General features: G+C 40.6%; 2 protein-coding genes across 2 annotated transcripts in view; both read right to left on the bottom strand.

Moving 5' to 3' along the window:
• ptgir (prostaglandin I2 receptor) overlaps positions 1-12,806 on the bottom strand; it is a 40,262-nt gene extending 27,456 nt beyond the window's left edge. Inside the window, exons 1-4 of the mRNA XM_017032287.2 lie at positions 12,562-12,806; positions 6,215-6,298; positions 2,924-2,984; positions 1,464-2,485 (exon numbers count right to left, since the gene is read on the bottom strand). Of these exons, the coding sequence (XP_016887776.1) occupies positions 1,464-2,315 (852 nt within the window). The 5' untranslated portion in view covers positions 2,316-2,485; positions 2,924-2,984; positions 6,215-6,298; positions 12,562-12,806. The remainder of the gene's footprint in view (positions 1-1,463; positions 2,486-2,923; positions 2,985-6,214; positions 6,299-12,561) is intronic.
• Positions 12,807-14,358: 1,552 nt separating this feature from the next.
• Positions 14,359-19,432, bottom strand: part of calm3a (calmodulin 3a (phosphorylase kinase, delta)) — a 6,392-nt gene continuing 1,318 nt past the window's right edge. The window contains exons 2-6 of the mRNA XM_008309109.3: positions 16,616-16,646; positions 16,300-16,443; positions 16,044-16,150; positions 15,600-15,735; positions 14,359-15,469 (exon numbers count right to left, since the gene is read on the bottom strand). Coding sequence (XP_008307331.1) covers positions 15,441-15,469; positions 15,600-15,735; positions 16,044-16,150; positions 16,300-16,443; positions 16,616-16,646 — 447 coding nt within the window. The 3' untranslated portion in view covers positions 14,359-15,440. The remainder of the gene's footprint in view (positions 15,470-15,599; positions 15,736-16,043; positions 16,151-16,299; positions 16,444-16,615; positions 16,647-19,432) is intronic.

Here is a 19,432-nt window from a genome sequence, read left to right as displayed (position 1 = left end):
ATATTATATTAAGTGTGTCTTAAGTATAACTGCGGTTTCATCAATTACACCGTCACATACTGTTCAAAAGAAAAAGACGAGGAACTATGCAGAAAAGACCACAATCGTCAGGGACGGTGACTTAAACTACACCGTAATTAAAAACTAAAATAATTTTTTTTTTCTTTTTTTTTTTAATCCACAGCACGTCCTGGCACAGAGATCAAAACAACTGGATCTTATTTCCTCTCGAGACAACTTCGAGTGATATTTTAGTGCCCTGACATAAAACTGTAAAGCCTCGCTGCAAACACCGTGATAAGATAACAACAAAGAAGTAGCAGAAGGGTGTCCAAACACCGTGATAAGATAACAACAAAGAAGTAGCAGAAGGGTGTCCAAACACCGTGTGAACGCGGTGTGGAAGACGTCATGTGGAGTCTGTCCTCATGACCCACGTCTTCTGCCGGTTCTGACTGTGGAAACCACAAGCATGTACATGTTCATGACCAATCAGGGGACAGCACAACACCGACACGGGCATGTACATCTGCTGTGGCAATGCATGAGTCAGTTATTATTGACAAAAAAGGTGGGGGAAAAACGAGCCTAAAATGAAGATCCAGATCAGCATCACATCAACTGGCAGTTTTCCTAACAGGGGCACAAAAGAGTGTGTGAAATGAACAACATGAACCTTTCCGGTACGGAAACACACACACACACACACACGGTCTACACCGTCACTGCTGTGCATTCCCCGGCCTGCCATCAGACGCAACTCTGAGCAAATACCTCAGCCCACAGATTAGTCAACTGTCTTCACCACAGAGGCACTGGGTGAGCACACGGTTTGACTGTTTCCTCTGAATTACCCGATCTTTAAAGCACCGTTGCAGTTCTCCCAAGACTTCTGGGTAATGCTCATTGTGGCAGTGAAGGAAGCTGTGGACCCAGGCCAACAGGAGCACTGTAGGACCAGTCCACCTGGGTTGTCAGGTTTGGTACACACCTTCCCAAATTGGGACAGATACCAGTATGTATCCAAACATACAGAAATACAGGACACACTGTGTGTGTGTGTGTGTGTGTGTGTGTGTGTTATGAAGAGCTGCATTTCCAGACACGCCTTTTTTTTTTTTAGTGAGAGCAAAGCGAAGGATTATGGGCAGGCTGCGACAAGGCGTACGCACACATACCACAGCAGCGGCGGCGGCGGCAACAACATAATCGGTCACCGTGATGCTGATGCCTCCACGACTTAATTACAGATGAATTTACATCGGAATGCGCCCTAGACAGTAGATTCCTTAAGAGCAACGGTGGAAACAATGCCCTCTAATGTCCATGTGCAATTACACCCATTATTAGTAATTACCACATTCATACGGCATGAATCAGCATCAGTGTAAATGAGGCATGAAGGTGACAGACAGCAGCTAAAACTGCGAGTGTTAAAAACAAAGGGTGAAAAGTGAACTCACGGTGAGAGGAAGTGAGCAGACCACGAAGATGACAGTCATCAGAGCCAGCAGCACCACGTGGTCCATCTCCTCTTCTCCCCGACCGAACCAGGTCCGCGTCTTCTTCCTTCTCACCGTAGATGCCACCGAGCCGCGGCGCATCAGCTGACTGCGGTGCATTTGGCACAGGCTCACGATCACCGAGCCGTTGCACACGAACACCGCGAAGATGAGCAGCGCCATGAGGGAGGAGTAGGACAGCGAGAAGGCCAGCAGCAGGTTGGCCTGCTGGTCACCTGTGGCGTCCATGTCGATGAAGCACCACGTCCCGGGACAGTATTGTCGGAATTTGCCGTAGCCGCTGTACGGCAGGAGGCAGAAGGCCAAGGAGAAGAGGTAAATGCAGAAGAGCGTGATTTTGGCGAAGCTGCAGCGAATGTGGACGGAGTAAAAATAAGGGTGGCTGATGGCCAGGCAGCGCTCCACAGCCATGGCACACAGGATGAGGGTGGGAGCCAGGCCGAAGAAGCTCATGGCAAAGCCGAAGAGGTCGCAGAGGTTACTGCCGCCCAGGCCTATCAACGATATGTTGCGGGCGTAGCAGATGAACACCGGCGGGCTGAGGAGGCTGGTGCCCAGCAGGTCGGTGACCACCAGGCCGGTCACTAGGATGCAGAAGACGGAGGATCTGGAGCGATGCTCCTTCTGGTGCACACCCAGGATAAAGAGGGCCAACAGGTTGCCCACCACCCCGGCCAGGAACATGACGATGCTGGTCACGGGCTTCCCGGCTTCGTCCACGGTGAGGGTGTCATGGCAGGTGAAGTTGTGACAGGATCCGTTGCAGACGCCGCTCGTGTTCATGACTGACATCGCTGAGAGGCTGAAGTGGAGCTCAGTGCCGTGTTAACGATGAGTTTCCCAGACAAGGGGAATCCTGACCTTCTGACATCATCGCTCACTACCGCAGATGAAGCAGCGGCGAATTGAAGGATCCATGATCCATTCACTTCAGTATTGATTGTAGGATTCCCATTCCACGCCTGCGAGTTTGAGTTTACAAGAGGAAAAAAAGGGGCTTTAAACTTTGTTTCCTAGAAATGTGTTAGTGTTAGTGTTAGTGTTAGTGTTAGTGTTAGTGTTAGTGTTAGTGTAGGGCAGGGCTGTGTTTACGTTTATGGTCGGTTCTCTTTGTGATTATTGTTCGCCATAGAACTGATCCTCCCCTCAATTTAATAACTCAATATAAACAAGGAGTGATCTAATAATAACATGCTAATTGGATATATAGCATATAGCAGGGCTGTTAGATTTGAAAACTGAATTGTCATATGGCAAACAAGGAGGACAAATATGAACAACAATGACAAATATTACATATATATATATATATATATATATATATTAGTTTCTTCATGCTTATGAAATATTCTTTCTTCCTCTCCTGTCGTGAAACTGTGTGAAGTGCAGTAATCACTGACCTGTGTCTGTCTCAGACTCCTGTGGACCTCCAGTGTCTCGGCGTCTTCCTCTTCCCGGTCGCTACAGAAAAACAAAAGCCTCGACTTGAGCGTGAATTAATCAGACAGAGTTCAAACCTGCCGCTGTAACGCACACGCTTTAAATGCCCGGGCTGAGGGAGTAGAGTTTTATTGGGTTGTTCCTCCTCCTCCTCCTTCTTCTTTTTTCTCACTCTCCCCCCGCCCACCTCTCTCTCTCGCTCTCTCTCTCTCTCTCTCTCTCTCTCTCTGTGTGTGTGTGTCTCGTTCTCGGTCACACCCATTCGACACACAAACGCACTGGTTTTTGTGTTTTGCGAGCACTTTCTATAGACGTAATGCATTCCCTGGCTGTCCCTCCTGACCATTACAGATGTTATGCCTAATCTCAGGCTACATTTTGTACTAACTCCATTTCTGTTCCTAATTTCAAATCATTTTTTTCAACTTGGACCTGCAAAAGGTCTCCACCAAAACAGCGTTGTCCTAACAAGTGTGGCTTCACCAGAAACACACATGCACGAACATGTAGCAGTCCTTCCATTCATGTACGTTTTGGAACAATAATGTTATAATACTGATAACAATATGATTTAACGGCAATAAGCAACTGTTTGGAAGTAGTAATAATAATTAAAGAATTATTATTATCCATCCATCCAGTTTCAGATCGTACACTTCAGTAGCCTCTGATGAGTCGGTCTCCTAAAGCAAAGCTACACTGCCCTTTATACACAGGCAGATTAGAGGCGTCTTGATAGACGCTGATCACTATCATCAACGCACAGAAGACAAATAACCGGTAGTTGAAAGATGACACCAATAGTCATATTATAGACGGCCATACCACGGCACATGATACATTACTGCTAAATCGACAGCCCCGAGCTAGCTAACGTCTTTGGAACGTTTCTTTGCGGTAGTTAAAAGACGCTTCTAACAAAGTCGCATACACGGTGGCTTAACGTTTATTATTATTATACTTAGAAAATACCGTTGTATCATTTTATTTAGTCAGTCGTATTCATCCGCCACACCTTAACGGCCGGTCCGTTAGTGTTCTTGTAGTAAAGCTGGAACATCAAGGGTCGTCGGCCGGGTTTCACACACGTCAAGTTCCCTCAAACTGTCCAAAACATGCAGATTATTTGGATGTAATAGAGTTGGAGTGTACGCAAATGATTGTCTCTACATGTGGCCCACGAGACGGTCTGGAGAAATCTCAACAATATTTATATTGTTGTAATGCTTGTGCTCAACTCTAACAAAAAGCTTCTAAACCACGTGTCAAACTCAAGGCCCAAATTCGGCCCACCCAGCCGTATTGTGTGGCCCGCAGAAGTTTAAAACGCATTAGGTAAGTTATGGAGAAGAGTAAGGAAGTAAACGGATATGACTGGATTTCCTTTGAATGAAGTAAGTTAGTAAAAATGAAGTACATTTTTTTCCACTGTGTCCCAGTACCAAATGACCTCTGGACCAGTACTGGTCCACGGACCGGGGGTTGGGGATTGTTGATCCATACAGTGTTCCATTTAAGTGCATTTTGTTGTGTATTTCTGTGGTGCTGGCTGGACGCCCGCTGTTCCAGCTACAGCCAGGCGGGGGCTCGTGGGTCTGTACTGGCGTTGACCTCGTTAGGGCTCTTCCTTCAGGCAGTAATTGGTCGTGTGAGAGACTGTGTTTTTAATGAAGCGGCTCATTGGACTTCATTACGTTTCCTTCTACGGACAGTGTGTGTTTGCATTTGTGTGTGTGTGTGTCTAGACTTGACAACACAATATTGTCAGTGTTGTTTTAAAGGTTACCAGTGATTGTAACATAATTATAGGTGTGGTCAGACAGACGAGATAATTGATTAGGAGACAATGTCAGCGACTGTACTCTCTGCTGCTTTGTTGTTACAGTTTAGACGGCGGAGATAACGTACAATTCACGTCTGCATGAACGGAACATATTCAATTAAATAAAATATTGTTTTAGTCGGAGGGGCACGCGGCGGACGAGTGATGCTGCATCTGCAGGTACAGGTCATCACCACAGAGATGGTCCTGTGAGAATGATGTCATCTCCTCTGTGTGCTGATGTACGGGTGGTAATAAAGAGACTGCTGTATGGTCGTCGATAAGTGACCCCAGTTTGGACTGATGTAGCAACGTAGCGACGGTGTGGATCACACCCACTGAGCACACACACTATCAAAGACAACAGACAGCACGGCCAGGAAATGACAACCGTTTCTGCTTCATCACGGGGGCAGCTGATGAAGAGGTTATCTCTTCCACTAAAAGGTCTAGGGTTTGAGTCCAGGCCCAATTAGTCTGCTTTAAAAAAAAACAAAACAAAACAAAAAAATAGGCCACATACAGTCTGATTAGATGTCAAGTGGGCTGGACTGTCACAATCTGAACAAAATGACCTATAAATAACAATAAGTCCATGTTTTTCCCTCTTGGTTTAAGAACAAATATATATTAGAAAAAATACGTATATTTAATTAAATAGTAGACAAAACATCACATACAGTGCAATGTTTGTGCATTTTTTCAACTTTTAACATTCATCAAACGGGCCGCATTGAACCTCCGAGCGGGCCGTTTTTGGTCCGCGGGCTTTATGTTTGACACCACTGTTCTAAACATAGAGACTATATATTCTTTTATTTCACCAACCTCTCAATTTAAAGCTGAGATTTGCTAGAGAAAATGTTTGTCTTCTTTTTTTATTAGCTTTTAGCTCCATGCCAGTTCTGATAAACTAAAATGAGCTACAATTTAGCAAGTTTAATTTTTTTTTTAGCTTTCTTTATGCAAAGTGATCTAATAGACTCATTTTTGACAATAATCTGGGTAATGCTTCAAATTCCCGCCATTAATCCTTAAATTATCATGTCATTGCTGCTTTTGAGCTAACAGTTGTTTACGCTTTAATTCTATAGCACACTTTCTTATTTAATCTAAATCTAAACTGTGTTGACGTGCATCGCGGCGTTGAATTAACAAACTTTTTGGGCTACGTTTTAGGCTAATGTAACGCTGTTGCTGTTAGCTAATACGTTTTAGCTATTTGTGGGCTAATTGTTTTGCTAACTTGTAGCTGGCTACAATAATCTGGCTAATATTTTTACATTTCATTTCTCTGTTTCTATCAAATCTAAACTGTGTTGACGTGCATCGCACAATAAAAGAAACAGCAGATGTTTAGTACTTTATCTTTGGTACTTTTCTGTTAACTACAGAAGCATTTAATGGCAGTTTCACCCCCGATGCTTACTTGCTTTGGACCTAGCCCTGTGCAAAGGTTCTCATGGTGATGGAGTCTTTGTTGCACTCTGATTGTAGATTCTTTGGATGACCTCTGAAAGGAGATGCAACACAAATGAAATCATAAAAATCTAGTAATGGAATCCTGCAGCTCAGTTTCTTTCCTCAGTAATTCAAGCCGCTGCGTTTTCTCTTTTCTTTATCTCAGAGACACAGAAGCACATGAGAATGATTGCGGTGCCAACATTTATTCCGGGTGGAGTAATGGAGCTCAGGTTGCTTTGATTGTTTTGCCTTACGCAAATGGCGGTGCCGAAGCACAAGCGCTGGTTTGGTTTGTCGACATGAGCCTGTGTGATGTTTTTCAAACAAGGATGAGCAGGTGTTTGTTTTTCAACTATCTGCTCACTGACAGACGCAGCTCTGAAACAAAAGCGTCGACAACTTACTCTTAACCGCCTTGATGCACTTGGCACACGAACAGAATGCAGGATGTTTACTGTTGCACTGCCAGTACAGCAAACCACACCATCATCTTAGAGGCTGAGAGAGAATCACCTGCAACACAGCAGGGAAACCAGTCTTTGACTGGGCGGATTTGCATAATGCCTTTTCATACTGTTTGCAGGCAGCGGTGTGAAGCACACATTTGGATTTTTTTTTTTTTTTTTTTTTTTGCATTGACGTGTCATAATGTTTGAATGTTTAAACCATATAGGTTGAAAATGCAAATCTGTGGCATTTAAATGTTTGTTTGTTTTTATCAGTATCTATTTATCTATTTAAATATTTTAACAATAATTTACAGCAGTTTCGATGGTGTTTTCAGACACATTACTCCGTTTCTGTGCGACATATGATTTAGTCCGTTTTTAAGGCGGATCTTAAGGCTTCATAGGAAAGTTGGAGGAATACTGTAGCTTTATGACATCAGCCCTAATAATCACCAGACCTGTTTAGAATACAAACACATGAACGCCGCATTCCAAAAAGCCTGGTTAGATAAGACCTGTTTTGGGTGATAAAATAAACGAGTAAACAGACTCCACAGAAGTACAGTGTTTGCTTACAAAAGGGTGCAACTTAAAGCTAAAGTTTTTGCCGCTGCACCACAACATCCTCTGAATCTGACAACGCTGCACTTCTAACTGTATCTCAGTCAGCTCAGCTGACAGCTAGACTTACTGTATACCAGGGGTGTCAAAGTCAAATTCATAAAACCTGGGACCAAGTCACGGGCCAAACTTTATATTTAATTTATATTATAAACTGACTGGAATTGTCCATGTTTACCTTCTCTCCAGATCTGTGATGTAGAAATTTAATTTGAAATAAAACACATCAGTTTCTTATTATGTCTCATTATCTGTAGCCTTTGGAGTTCCTTTTTAATGTAAATATTTTTTCACAGGCTAGCAACAACAACAACAACAACAACAACAACAAAAAATAACATAGCGCATACATCATCACTGTGATACTACAAATATAATGGGGGCCAACTCTATTACACATTTGATATGATCTTGCGGGCCAGATACGGCCCCCGGCCCTTAGTTTGACACATGTATACAAACAGACAGATTTAGGGTGGGATTAAAATTTGCAATCATTTTTGCATTGTGGAAAAAAAAAAAAAAGAATGCACCAGTAAATGCCGGAATCACATGTGTACAGTATAGTGTGTGTGTGTACATATCTATGTGCTGACATGGCCACTAGGGTTACTTCAGACGAGACGCCTGGGATCAAACTACCAACCTTTAATAAAACCAACAATGTTACTCTTTACTTACTCATTTTAAAAAAAGGACATTGTACTGCTTAAGCTACCATTACTGCAGTACTTCCCCGAGCCTGAGTTCTCACAGATGTGTGATGCAAGTGAGAGAAAGACCGGAGGAGTTTTTCCTTTGTGTATTTTCTGTGCACACTGCGTTGCATTCGTCCACCATTTCCTCCAGAAATACAACACATGTGCCTCTAATGACAGATAAGTATCAACTGTCTCAGTCATGGAAATGTTAATAGCCATGTAAGCCGGCCCGCATGTTTTCCAGCGGTGCATGTCGTGAAGGACGCGGGTTTGAAATCCTGCCTTTGTGCTCAATTTCACGCTGATAGAATCGACAACGTGCTGCGGCTTTGAAGAGTCGCGACGGCAAACACCGGTCAGTGAGCCGCGGTCGAGGGCGATTGTTTGGACTCAGGTGAAGCACAATGACTGAGATGCATGGGATGACACACACACACACACACACACACACACACTGAGCTCAACTTAATTACAGCTGTGACTCTGCGCTCATCACATTTATCAATACAACACAAGACAAAGTCATGAATTTCCCAGATGGATGCATGAGATCATTTCATCAGTGTCGGACTCTCTTTACCCGAACATGTTAGGACATGTTTCTGAGGCGTCGCCAAGTTCTCAAAGCTAACTTGAGCTGAAAGAACATCTAGAACCGACTTGGATTCCAGTTGTTACAAAAGACACAAAAAAAAAAACAGGATTTGACCTGATGTGAAAGATTTTCCAGAAAAGTTTTACAAAAAAAACGAAAAACACAGTTACTCTTCTAGATAAGTAGATGAATTAAATGGGTTCAATTTTGTATCAGAACTTTTTGACTCCCCCCTCAAATATTAGTCAAACCAACAACAACAACAACAACAACATTTAGCAGTCTTAGCTTCAGCTGTTCCCCTTTCAGAAACATCTGCTCCTAATGAAGTGCTAATGAAAACCTTCATCAGACTGTGACAGATTACCTAGTGTACGTCAGTGAGTGAGTGGGAGGACGATTGAAGATCCCTGCTTCCTGTCTCTTATATACACCCCTCAGTGAAGTATCCACACGTCCATTTAAAGGGTCATGTTGAAAAAGTAAAAAAAATCTCTTGTTTTTTCTCACCGTCGTTCACTTACAAATCTGACTTCGATCAACATGATGTGATTCAGTGGTTTGTTTTTTTCCCCCGTCATCCACGTCCAACATCACATGGTAAAGCTCTATAGAACCTGCACAACAAATCAGATCCGAGCCGCGGTTCTGTTATCACAACCGATTCATAACTCTAAGTCTATATGTACAAACATGGGTGTTGGCTAAGATATGCTAAAGTGATCAGATGTAGAGTGCTGACAGACACTTGACAGGACCAACACACCCACATGTGTACACACTGACACAGAAGTGGGATTTTCCCAGACCTACAGACAATACTCAGGTTCATTTTACAGAGATATGGTAGATGAGGCCGGTGTTAGCTTACTGTGTTTGAAAACTGAATCTTACTTGAATTTAAAGCTGTTTTTTTTCCCCAACAGATGCTGCTTCGCTGGTTAGCGTTTTTTTGTTTTTTGCCTCGACAGGCCTCGGCTGGTATGGCTGTGTAAGAGGCATTCAGTTAGAAGATCGGGCTCCAAATTCTAAGAACAAAAACAGTGACGCTTATGGGCTAAAAAAAAAACATGTGAAAAGAAATGAAAAATAATTGCACAGTGTCATTCTCCTTCTATTGGCCCATTTATATGAGCAGTCGAGTCAACGGTCTGATTAGAACGGCCTCAGCTCAAGTGGAAGTAAACAAACCCCTTTTTCTACTATTTCCTCAAACTAAGCAAGAAGTGAAAAAAATAGAAAAAATAAGATGAAATCAATGGAGACTTCATACTGTAAATATATGTGTGTATATATGTACAAAATAAACATTCGACCAATATAAAATAAACTCGAAAAACAGGTCTAAACCATCATAAGGTGTTAAATGACGAAAGGCTTTCAAAGCCAGTTTTCAGTCGGTTCCGTAAGGCTTTTCTTTTCGTTGAAAGACCAAAACTACATCAGGATCTGTGGTCAACAGATGACAGGAGTGAAGAGTGCCAACGGCCTATTTAAAGATTCTACTTTGTAACCACAGTTGATCAACAATTCAATACTGCTGATGAAGATGATGAGGGCAGACACCGTCGGGAAGCCGTTAGTGAAAATGGCAGACTGACGTGAAATGTCACTCTCCAGACAGGAAAGTGAAACAGAAATGTGGTAAGCGCCAGACTTCCCCTTCCTAACGGACCAAACTGGAATGGAAACATTTTCACTTTACTTTCAGTTCTCTATGACCTGATCTATGATCCTACCGCAATCATCGAACAGCGCAGTGATGTTTCCTCCGTTACCAACATTCGACCTGATACTAGCACACGGTTAAAAAAAAGGTCACCGGTCTTTCCTGACAGCTAATAGACAGGACTTATTTTCAGTAAACTGTATCATGATGTCATCGTGGACGCCCGCTTGTTTCTGTAGTAATGTGTTTGAATGTATGGTCTACACCGGGAACCACCACTGATATGTTGTCTCTTCTAAAATGGAACTCCAGTTCTCACTAAACTCAAGTATAAAAATACATTTTAAAAAAAACCTGCTAAATTAACTGTATAACAAGGATCAACTTCACACAAGTTATAGTGACATCTATTGGACACCTGAGAGATGACGCCTAACGAGTTTTAAATATTAAAATGACGTTTTTAAACAGGCTTTAACTTAAACGTATGATAAATTAACACAGATATATATATATTTATATATAGGTTGATGCTGAAAACAATTTAAAAGGCTCTGAGGTTTCAGTAGCCAATTTCTTCCACTAAAACACACCTAGGTGTTTCTCATGGAACAAATGGCTGAGGTCAGTTATGAGATGTGGCTTCATCTGAAACCACTTATTATTGACCGTTGCATTCTGGGAATAAACCATTAGGATCCAGTAAAGCACTTTTTCTCAAAGCACTTAATGGTTTCTTTAATTTTTTTGTAAACACTATTCTGACTCAGCCTACAGCTCTTTTTATTGTCACTGACTCTGTCATTTCCCAGATCATTAGGATAACATTATGAGGTGGAGAATTACAGTTCCCTTTTTTATATTACTGAGGAGAAAGAGGCCTTATAAATAAATAAATAAATAAAAAAACGTGTGGTTTAATTAAAGCTGGGTCAATATAGTAAAAGTCAGACATCAAACCAAACATTCACATTTCTCAATAGCTGCAGACAAAAAATACAGACAAAAAACACACGCACAACAGCAACCCTCGGACTAAAATAGGGGGTACTCCACTTACGTTGGACAACTCACACTGTACACAAGTAACTATGTCACTCACCTACGCCAACACAATGGAGACATCATTATCAAGGACAGAGATTCCTAAAATGTGGCGCGAGTAAGCGGGTGTGCGAGATTTTTTGTTACATTAAAAAAAAATTAAATGCAGGGTAGGAAATAATGACGTAGGAAATAAAAACGTCAGAAGAGTCTGACTTTCGCCTGGGAGTCATAATGAAGGGCAAAGGGTTTCCAAAAAATACACAAACAAAAGAAAACGAATGTAGCACCGTCCAAAGTGTGGCGTTACAGAGTTAATAAGTGAATGTACAAGTACATGAAACAGACGTGATTATTTCATTAACTTGGAGGTTAATCCCACGTACCCAGTGAACGCGTTATCAGACCTAGTCACGCGGTTACATCTATTTTTGTAGTTTTCTATGCTTTCTCGTCACTCGTCTGTCAACCCCACATAAATACCTCTTTGCTGTCATGACACGTCACCCTCTGGATTTTATTTATAATACACTCTTTGTCATTATTATTTTAAAAATATTTTAATTAAAATTCTACAGTTCTTACAGTTCTAATTATGATTACATCATGTTATGTATGATGTAATGAGTTGGTATGAGCAGAAATTACGTCACTGATGCTGGAGTTTTCCACCAATCACCTTCTGCCTTCCGAGCAGACCTATTTGCTTGTTGACACAAACTTGCACCAGGGGAATGTAAGACAGATTGTCTACTTTAACTAAAAAGGTCAAAATACACAAATAAATATGGAAGATAAAAGAAAAGGGCTCCCCATCCCAGAAACAGGCAATTACAAAATTGGAGCAACAAAAAGGAGGAAACATGCAGAATAAGATCCAGATGTGTTTAAAAATCGTTATTTGTCTGGTTTCGGTTACAATATCTTATCTTCTTCCTGTTCTTGTAAAATTTGTAACCTTAATCAAAATCAAATGCAGCTTCTTGAGTATACAGACAGTGATGGAACAGCACCATCTAGCGATATTTTAAGGTAAGGTGTTTTAATTTTTTTTTCCATGGAAAGGGATACTTTCAAACAGTACATTGTCAACACGTATCGGTACAGGATAGTAACACGGAGAGCGATGTTTTGAACGATGCGATTATCATTATCATGTTATTTCATTACTCGATAAGAAAAGGAAACAAAAAACATTTAATTATGTTCAAAATTCCAAGATAAAATACTCACTGCCGGTTTCTGCTGCTGGAATTCACTTTGTTCCATGGCTTCTCTGTGGGGACTGCATGTTTCCGCCTGTGAGTCTTGTTTTTTCTGGGAACTCTCGCAGCCTCCTGCAGGCCTAGGCTAATCATACTTTAAATTCACCGCAGGTGTGAGTGTAAGCCGTTAGGGATTTGCAGATGTAAATGACATATCTAAGGCAAGATCTTTAGCAAAGTAATATATGGTTGGGAACTTGTTTTTTTTTTTTGGGGGGGGGGGGGGGGGGGGGGGGGGGGGTGTAAAAAAAAATTTTTCTTTCTCGGGGGGGGGGGGGGGGGGGGGGGGGGGGGGGGGGGGGGGGGGACATTTTCATTCTCACTTGTCCCTGCAAGACGTGTTGCAAAAAACTAATGGAGTTCCGTAAACAGTCAACCTCATCTGCCTGGGCCTGCAACGCTACTTTCTATTTTTCCTCTCACTTGCTCTCCTCTTTCCTAAATCCTCCACTTTATCTACTCCACCACTATCCTGTGCTTCATTTACATCTGCCCCGTATCCATCTTAAATCTAGGAAGGCTACGACTGCACGTTGAGCGATGAGTATGTGCGAGCTAGAGGTCACGACCCGGGCTGACCTGGATTAACGTCAGGCTCCCATGGCAGTCTCAGGAGCTGCTAAAGATAGACTGAGCCCGTAATAGTTTCTGCGTTGACCTGGTGTGACGTAGTCCGTGAGTGTCTGGATGAGATTAGAGCTTTCTGGAACAACGATGACAGAGCACAGTATTACAGCAGGGCTTACTGTTACGTCAATTAGGTTTGTGTCATTGAATTAAAACCGTTAGAGTGCGTTTTTACAGTGTTCATTTTTCATTTCTTCATGGTACAGAGGAGAAAAAATAATACTGTCTTCTGGGTAAAATACTTCAGTTGTGTCCACTATGATAAAGTCTTAAGAAGAGGCTCAATAGAGATTAGAACATAGGTTTTCGATAGAAAACCTATGAGACCCCTTGGGGACCACGAAGGTACTGCAGGTAGTTCACAAGACAGCTTCTTTCATATATATATAATTTTGCACGTTAAATAAACGTGTAAGTTTGTTGTCTGCTCCAGTTCTCCATCAGTTTGGAAATCCTGAGGGTTTAAAGGAGAAGAGAGAGAAAAAAATCCACTCATCACATGAAAATGACATGCAGATGAAGTAAAGCTCAGTCAATTTATTGATTTATGGAAAATATATCACATCTTTACATTTTCTCAGATACCGTCAGAAAGAAAAGCGTCTATTTGCCCAGAGGCAAACAGCACTTTATTTTCTCAACCCGTCGTCTGTGATCACATGCTTCGCAAATGTCTGTTTCCAAACTTGCATCAGAGAGTCAATGCTTTGCTACAACTACAGTTACGCTCCCCCGTTTCCCATTTAAAAGCGTATGCAACATCGCCCCGACATCAGCAGATAGTTGATAATATACAGTATATGTTGCCATGGGCATTAAAACTGCAAGCAATTGGAAGTTTGAAACACCGAGCTACAAATGGGAAAATCTGACACCAACGAGGACAAGATATGAGTGAAACACGAGTCGTCATAGCAGCAGCAACAGTGACATTGGGGTTTTTTTCTTCTTCTCCAGAATAAAATCTTTGTTATATTCACACGGTTTATATCAAGTATTTTTAATGTTAGGTATAGTTAATTTGCTTTTATTCAACAGATGATTACATTCTAACCAACTAGAGCAAACCTCAACTTATTTTTGTTTAGTTTTTTTTTTTTGAAGGAAAAGCGGTCTGGGGGCGGGGTAGTTTTTTTTGTTGAAGGAAAAGCGGTCTGGGGGCGGGGGTAATATGGCACATTTCAAAACCAAAGAGGAACCATGTCACAGGTCATTTTACTACAACGATAGGCAATGCAAACTTTACGACACTCTAATATATACTATATAGATATATTTTTATGACTGAGGTTTGTCATCAATACATTAATAATAATATAATATTAATATCTGAGAACACATTTATAAAGCATTACATCAATATCATATCATCAGGATTATCTGTTTGCAGAACGAGAGCATTAACTGCAGTCCTCAGCGTGTGTTTTCACAATAATTGTCCTGGAACAATACGAACAAACCACCGTCTCCGATCTGTTCTGTGGACAATAGAACATCCTCGAAGAGAACAAAAACCTTCCGCATTTGCTTCGTCTCTCGTTCTCTCTTCAAGACGTTAAGAACAAAAAAAAAAAACATCACTCATCTGAACCAGAGCACCGTTCCAACACCGTACGCTGCAGCAATTTTCTCTTGCAACGATCGATAGTGACACAAATTGTACAGATATATAGCTATATACTTGTTGATATACCTCCAGTGTGTACACACTCTGACCACGTACTCTGCATGGGTCAGAGCCTCCCTGTTAATACAAGAGACTGCCACAAACAGGATGCATGCAAGAGGAGTTACTCAATTCAGTGGTGGGACTCGGTCAAAGATAATTTAGAAAATAAAAAATCTCATTAGAAGCTGTGGCATGATTTTTTGTTTTGTTTTTTTTTTTATATATCTGGCTGCCTTTACAGTGTTGCTCTCTCCTAAACTAAATCAGTAGCTGTGGTGACTCTGCAGAAACTTGGTCTGAAGTTTGAGGGCTGCCACCCTCCTAAAGCTTGGTCCATTAACTTCTCTAGGGATTATTCTGTTGGAATTTTGCTAAACAGAGACCTTTGAAGTAGTTGGATGTACTGAAGCTCAAACTGCGAAAAATTCTACTTGTGAGTGAATCTGAGGGAAGTTAGTGTATCGTTCGATTATTGTTCCTTTTTTGTTTGTTTCTTGAAGACAGTGATCATAGGAGGACAAGCAATGCTGAGAGAAGTTTCAGTGTTGCCTTCACTTGGCGGTCATCATCTGCACAAACTCTGCAAACGGAGAAGCACAGGCTGAAATCGTGGACCTCCACGTGGGTTTTTCAGCTACAGAAGCCTACGTGCGTGAGAAGATGGAAAAAAGATTCTAATGGCCAGTTGTGGGAAAAGGTAAAAAGCTCACCCTCGTAGTTGACCTGACCGTCACCGTCTATGTCGGCCTCACGGATCATTTCGTCCACCTCCTCATCAGTCAGCTTCTCTCCCAAGTTAGTCATGACGTGCCGTAGCTCAGCTGCACTGATGTAGCCGTTACCGTCCTGCAAATATATAAATATATATACAATAAAACGAGTTACGAGTTTACGAGTGTAAACAGTGCCCTCTCGTGGCCACAGAGGAAATGGCATATAAATTGATATACAAGAGGTGGAATGTCTAAGTAAAAAGGACAAACTAATATATATATATATATATATATATAAAGCACTGCTAATGAAATACAACACTGTTATTTTTAAAGATTACTGATGTCCAAATTTACAAAAACTGAATCTAGTGTGTGAACAGAAACGAAGATTCAGATTTTTTAAGTGACTCTTAAGCTGAAGTAATGATAACAATGTACCTTGTCAAAGACTCTGAAGGCTTCTCTGATCTCCTCCTCGCTGTCTGTGTCCTTCATCTTCCTGGCCATCATGGTCAGGAACTCAGGAAAGTCAATTGTACCGTTACCTAAACATGCACAGAAAGTTGTAAGTTTAAGATGCAAGAGCCTTCAAAACTGAAAATGTCACGTGAAGAAGGGAATTAAGAATAAAATTAATGGGAGACAATATCGACACAAATGGATGAAGTGAATTAATCTTCTCTCCTGTCCTCACCATCAGCGTCCACCTCATTGATCATGTCCTGCAGCTCAGCCTCAGTGGGGTTCTGGCCCAGAGAACGCATCACTGTCCCGAGCTCCTTGGTGGTGATCGTACCGTCACCGTCTTTGTCAAAGAGTGAGAAGGCCTCCTTGAACTCTGTACGTTCACAGAAGAGAGATTATGGACGTTGGTTTGAGACGTGACCTATTTTAAAATAGTTACCAGAATCTCACAGGCTCATTCAGGTCTTTATTAAATTTTATCATTTAATTAAATGTTTCATATTGTTGATAAGAAGCTGCACAACCATAAAAACACAAGTGCTCACCAGCAATCTGCTCTTCGGTCAACTGATCAGCCTGTTAAAAGAAAAATCAAACATAAGAAAATAGATAATAGGTAAGTATATTCTGGCTTTCTCTTTATTTATTTATTTATTTAAATAAAAATAATGGATTTGTGCCAAAAAGGAACTGAGAGCATGACCAGTAAAAAGTATCAGACTGACAGTATAACATTCAAATATTTAACAAAAATCAAACACAAGTAAATAAAATAAGCCATGAAAATATATACTTTTACAATTTAAAATGATAAAACAATGTATAGATACACATTGTACTACATGAGTAAATAGAATTCAAATAAATAAAAATAGAAAGTTGATGATTTAAATTACATTATCAACTAATAAGAAAAATAACTACCAAAACTATTGACTATTTTGTCATGTTAAAAAAAACATCTACAATCTAAGGCACAACAAAAATGTCAGAGAAAACAAATTACTCTGAGATGCTGAGATGCAGCAGCTGAGATTGCTGCTGCATCTCTCATAAACTTTTGCACAAACAGACCTGTCCGTCATGATTACACTGGCCAATAAAAAAAGCAAGGAATATTTTCAGAAACAGCATAGTGTGCATTTATCTGCATACTGAACTGAGAAGTGAGACACAAAGGATCATTTTCCCAAGACAGGGCACTGTGCTGAGATTTGTGTTTTGCCTTTGCGGTTATTAACTTTTCTTGAGTCAGATAAAACCCATAAGTTGGACGTGAAGAGATCCTGCGGCTGAGTTTAAATATATTTATATGCTGGACGATGAGTGGCCTGTGTTGGTGGTTTCACACTGGAAACTGATGATGTTTTTTTGACAAAACGCTGTGGTTAATGCAAAAACATCAATTGCAAAAGGGTCAAAACCAAACACGTGTATAATAATCAGAATTAATCATGAGATTATGGGTGATGACAGAGCTCTGACTCGTACTCATGTTTCCTTTTAAATATTGTTTTCTTAATAACCCCGCAAACATATCTCTGATCTGCCTCACCACTTCAATTATTCTTATGAGGCCTTGGCAGGCCTGTCTAAGTCAGTCAACTTGTCGACTTTAGGCTGAATGAGTGATGAGGGACGGGTATAAATAATCCCTGGCCCGAAATACACAGGACTGCTATAATTAGTGAGACATGAACAGGGTCACCAATGTAGCACACGGAATATCGCCACAGCTCACCACCTCTTTACATCGCTTTTTTTTAAGCAGAACAAGAGCGCGGCTGAGCTTTTTGATAAAAAAAACTAATGTTTGAGCCAACTGTTGCCAATTTCTATAGACAAGCTTGGATATTTAGGGTGTGTATTTGAATGAGTGAAATATTCAAAGGTGGAGACAGCAATGATAATGTAATTATTTTATTGCCTGTGTACTTAACGGACCAACATGTTTTTTTTTATATTATGTATTATCAATACAAATGTTAATAAGACAAGAGAAACTACAGCAGTTTTACTATAGCTTAAGGTACTGGCAGTGGTAGTTCTTCTCTTAGACATTTCCGATGAGTCACTATGTTGGGTTTTTGTGAGGGCGGAGTGAAAAAAAAAATGGAACAAAACACAGCCGTCAGTGTGTCTGTTGTGTCCACTGTTTGTTTTGTGGGGAGACAAGCAGTGTCTGGATCTAGGCGGAGCACGACTGATATTAAAACAAGTGCTATATGTTCTGTGTGTCAATGCTCAGAAATGGCTTCAAAAACAAACATTTAAGTGAAACGTAAGGTTTATTATAAAATATACTGAACCCGGCAGCTAATACACCTATAAAGCTTTTTTTTGTGATGATCAGAATTCACTAACTCTATATTCCATATTCAAAGACATAGTTGAGTCATTTACCATATGGAGAACATGTACCTGGTTTTAGCACAGTTGCATTTTCTGTTTCATTAATTAGTGCATCATCAGGTCTCCACACTTTGAGACCTGGTAGACCTAAATTACTGAAATAGTCTCAAATAACATAATATGAAAGTTACTTTTCCCCTACAATTCCTGGAGTACACACGTGACGTATGGGAAAAAGACTGCCTGCCAATTTGGTTGATGCTACCAAACCAGAACATGGTCTATTTAAAAAAAAAAAAAACACAATTATTGGAAAAATCCAGTCTAATATCTACAACCAATATCATTAACATGTTTAATTTTAATCTTGTGAAAGACCTGTAGTTACCGGTGACAGCTTCTTGTGAATAACACTGCAACACAACTTTAATAAGACTGCCGAACCAATGTCGGAGTTAAGGTGAGTTCAAGTTTAGTGTCCTTGTAGCAATACATGATATGAAAATCAAGGATTTATAGCAAAAACCTAAACACACCCCAACAATTTTTGGCTAACTTTTTTTTAGACGAGTATTCAGATTATTCTACTACATAACCTAAAAGATAATCAATATTGAGTTGTTACATTGTAAAACTATCATTGTTAAACAGAGCCAAACTCCTTGTAATGAGATAATAATCAACCTGTAAAGGAATGAATGACTGTAACAGGCTGACGATTTATCACTTGAAAGTCACAGATGTGAAAAAGAAATTGGGTGAAATATCAGGACTCTGATGTGTCTGTGTTTATTTATATGCATGTGTGTACGTACAGTATGTATGCATGCATCAATGCATTCTTATCATTAACAGTATATAGATATAGAAAAACAAGATGCATTCTTATAGGCCAGCATGCAGTAAGTACAGTATAATCAACGTTTATGTACCGATTTGACCAGATTCACAAACCACGTGACTAATGTGTTGCATTACAAAAATAATTAAGGAAGGAGAGAAAATGAGGG

Source organism: Cynoglossus semilaevis, chromosome 4 (genome assembly GCF_000523025.1).
Source record: "Cynoglossus semilaevis isolate Cse_v1.0 chromosome 4, Cse_v1.0, whole genome shotgun sequence".
NCBI classification, from domain to species: Eukaryota; Metazoa; Chordata; class Actinopteri; order Pleuronectiformes; family Cynoglossidae; genus Cynoglossus; species Cynoglossus semilaevis.
The sequence above is the reverse complement of the archived record's forward strand: the minus strand, read 5'-3'. Positions and strand labels throughout refer to the sequence as shown.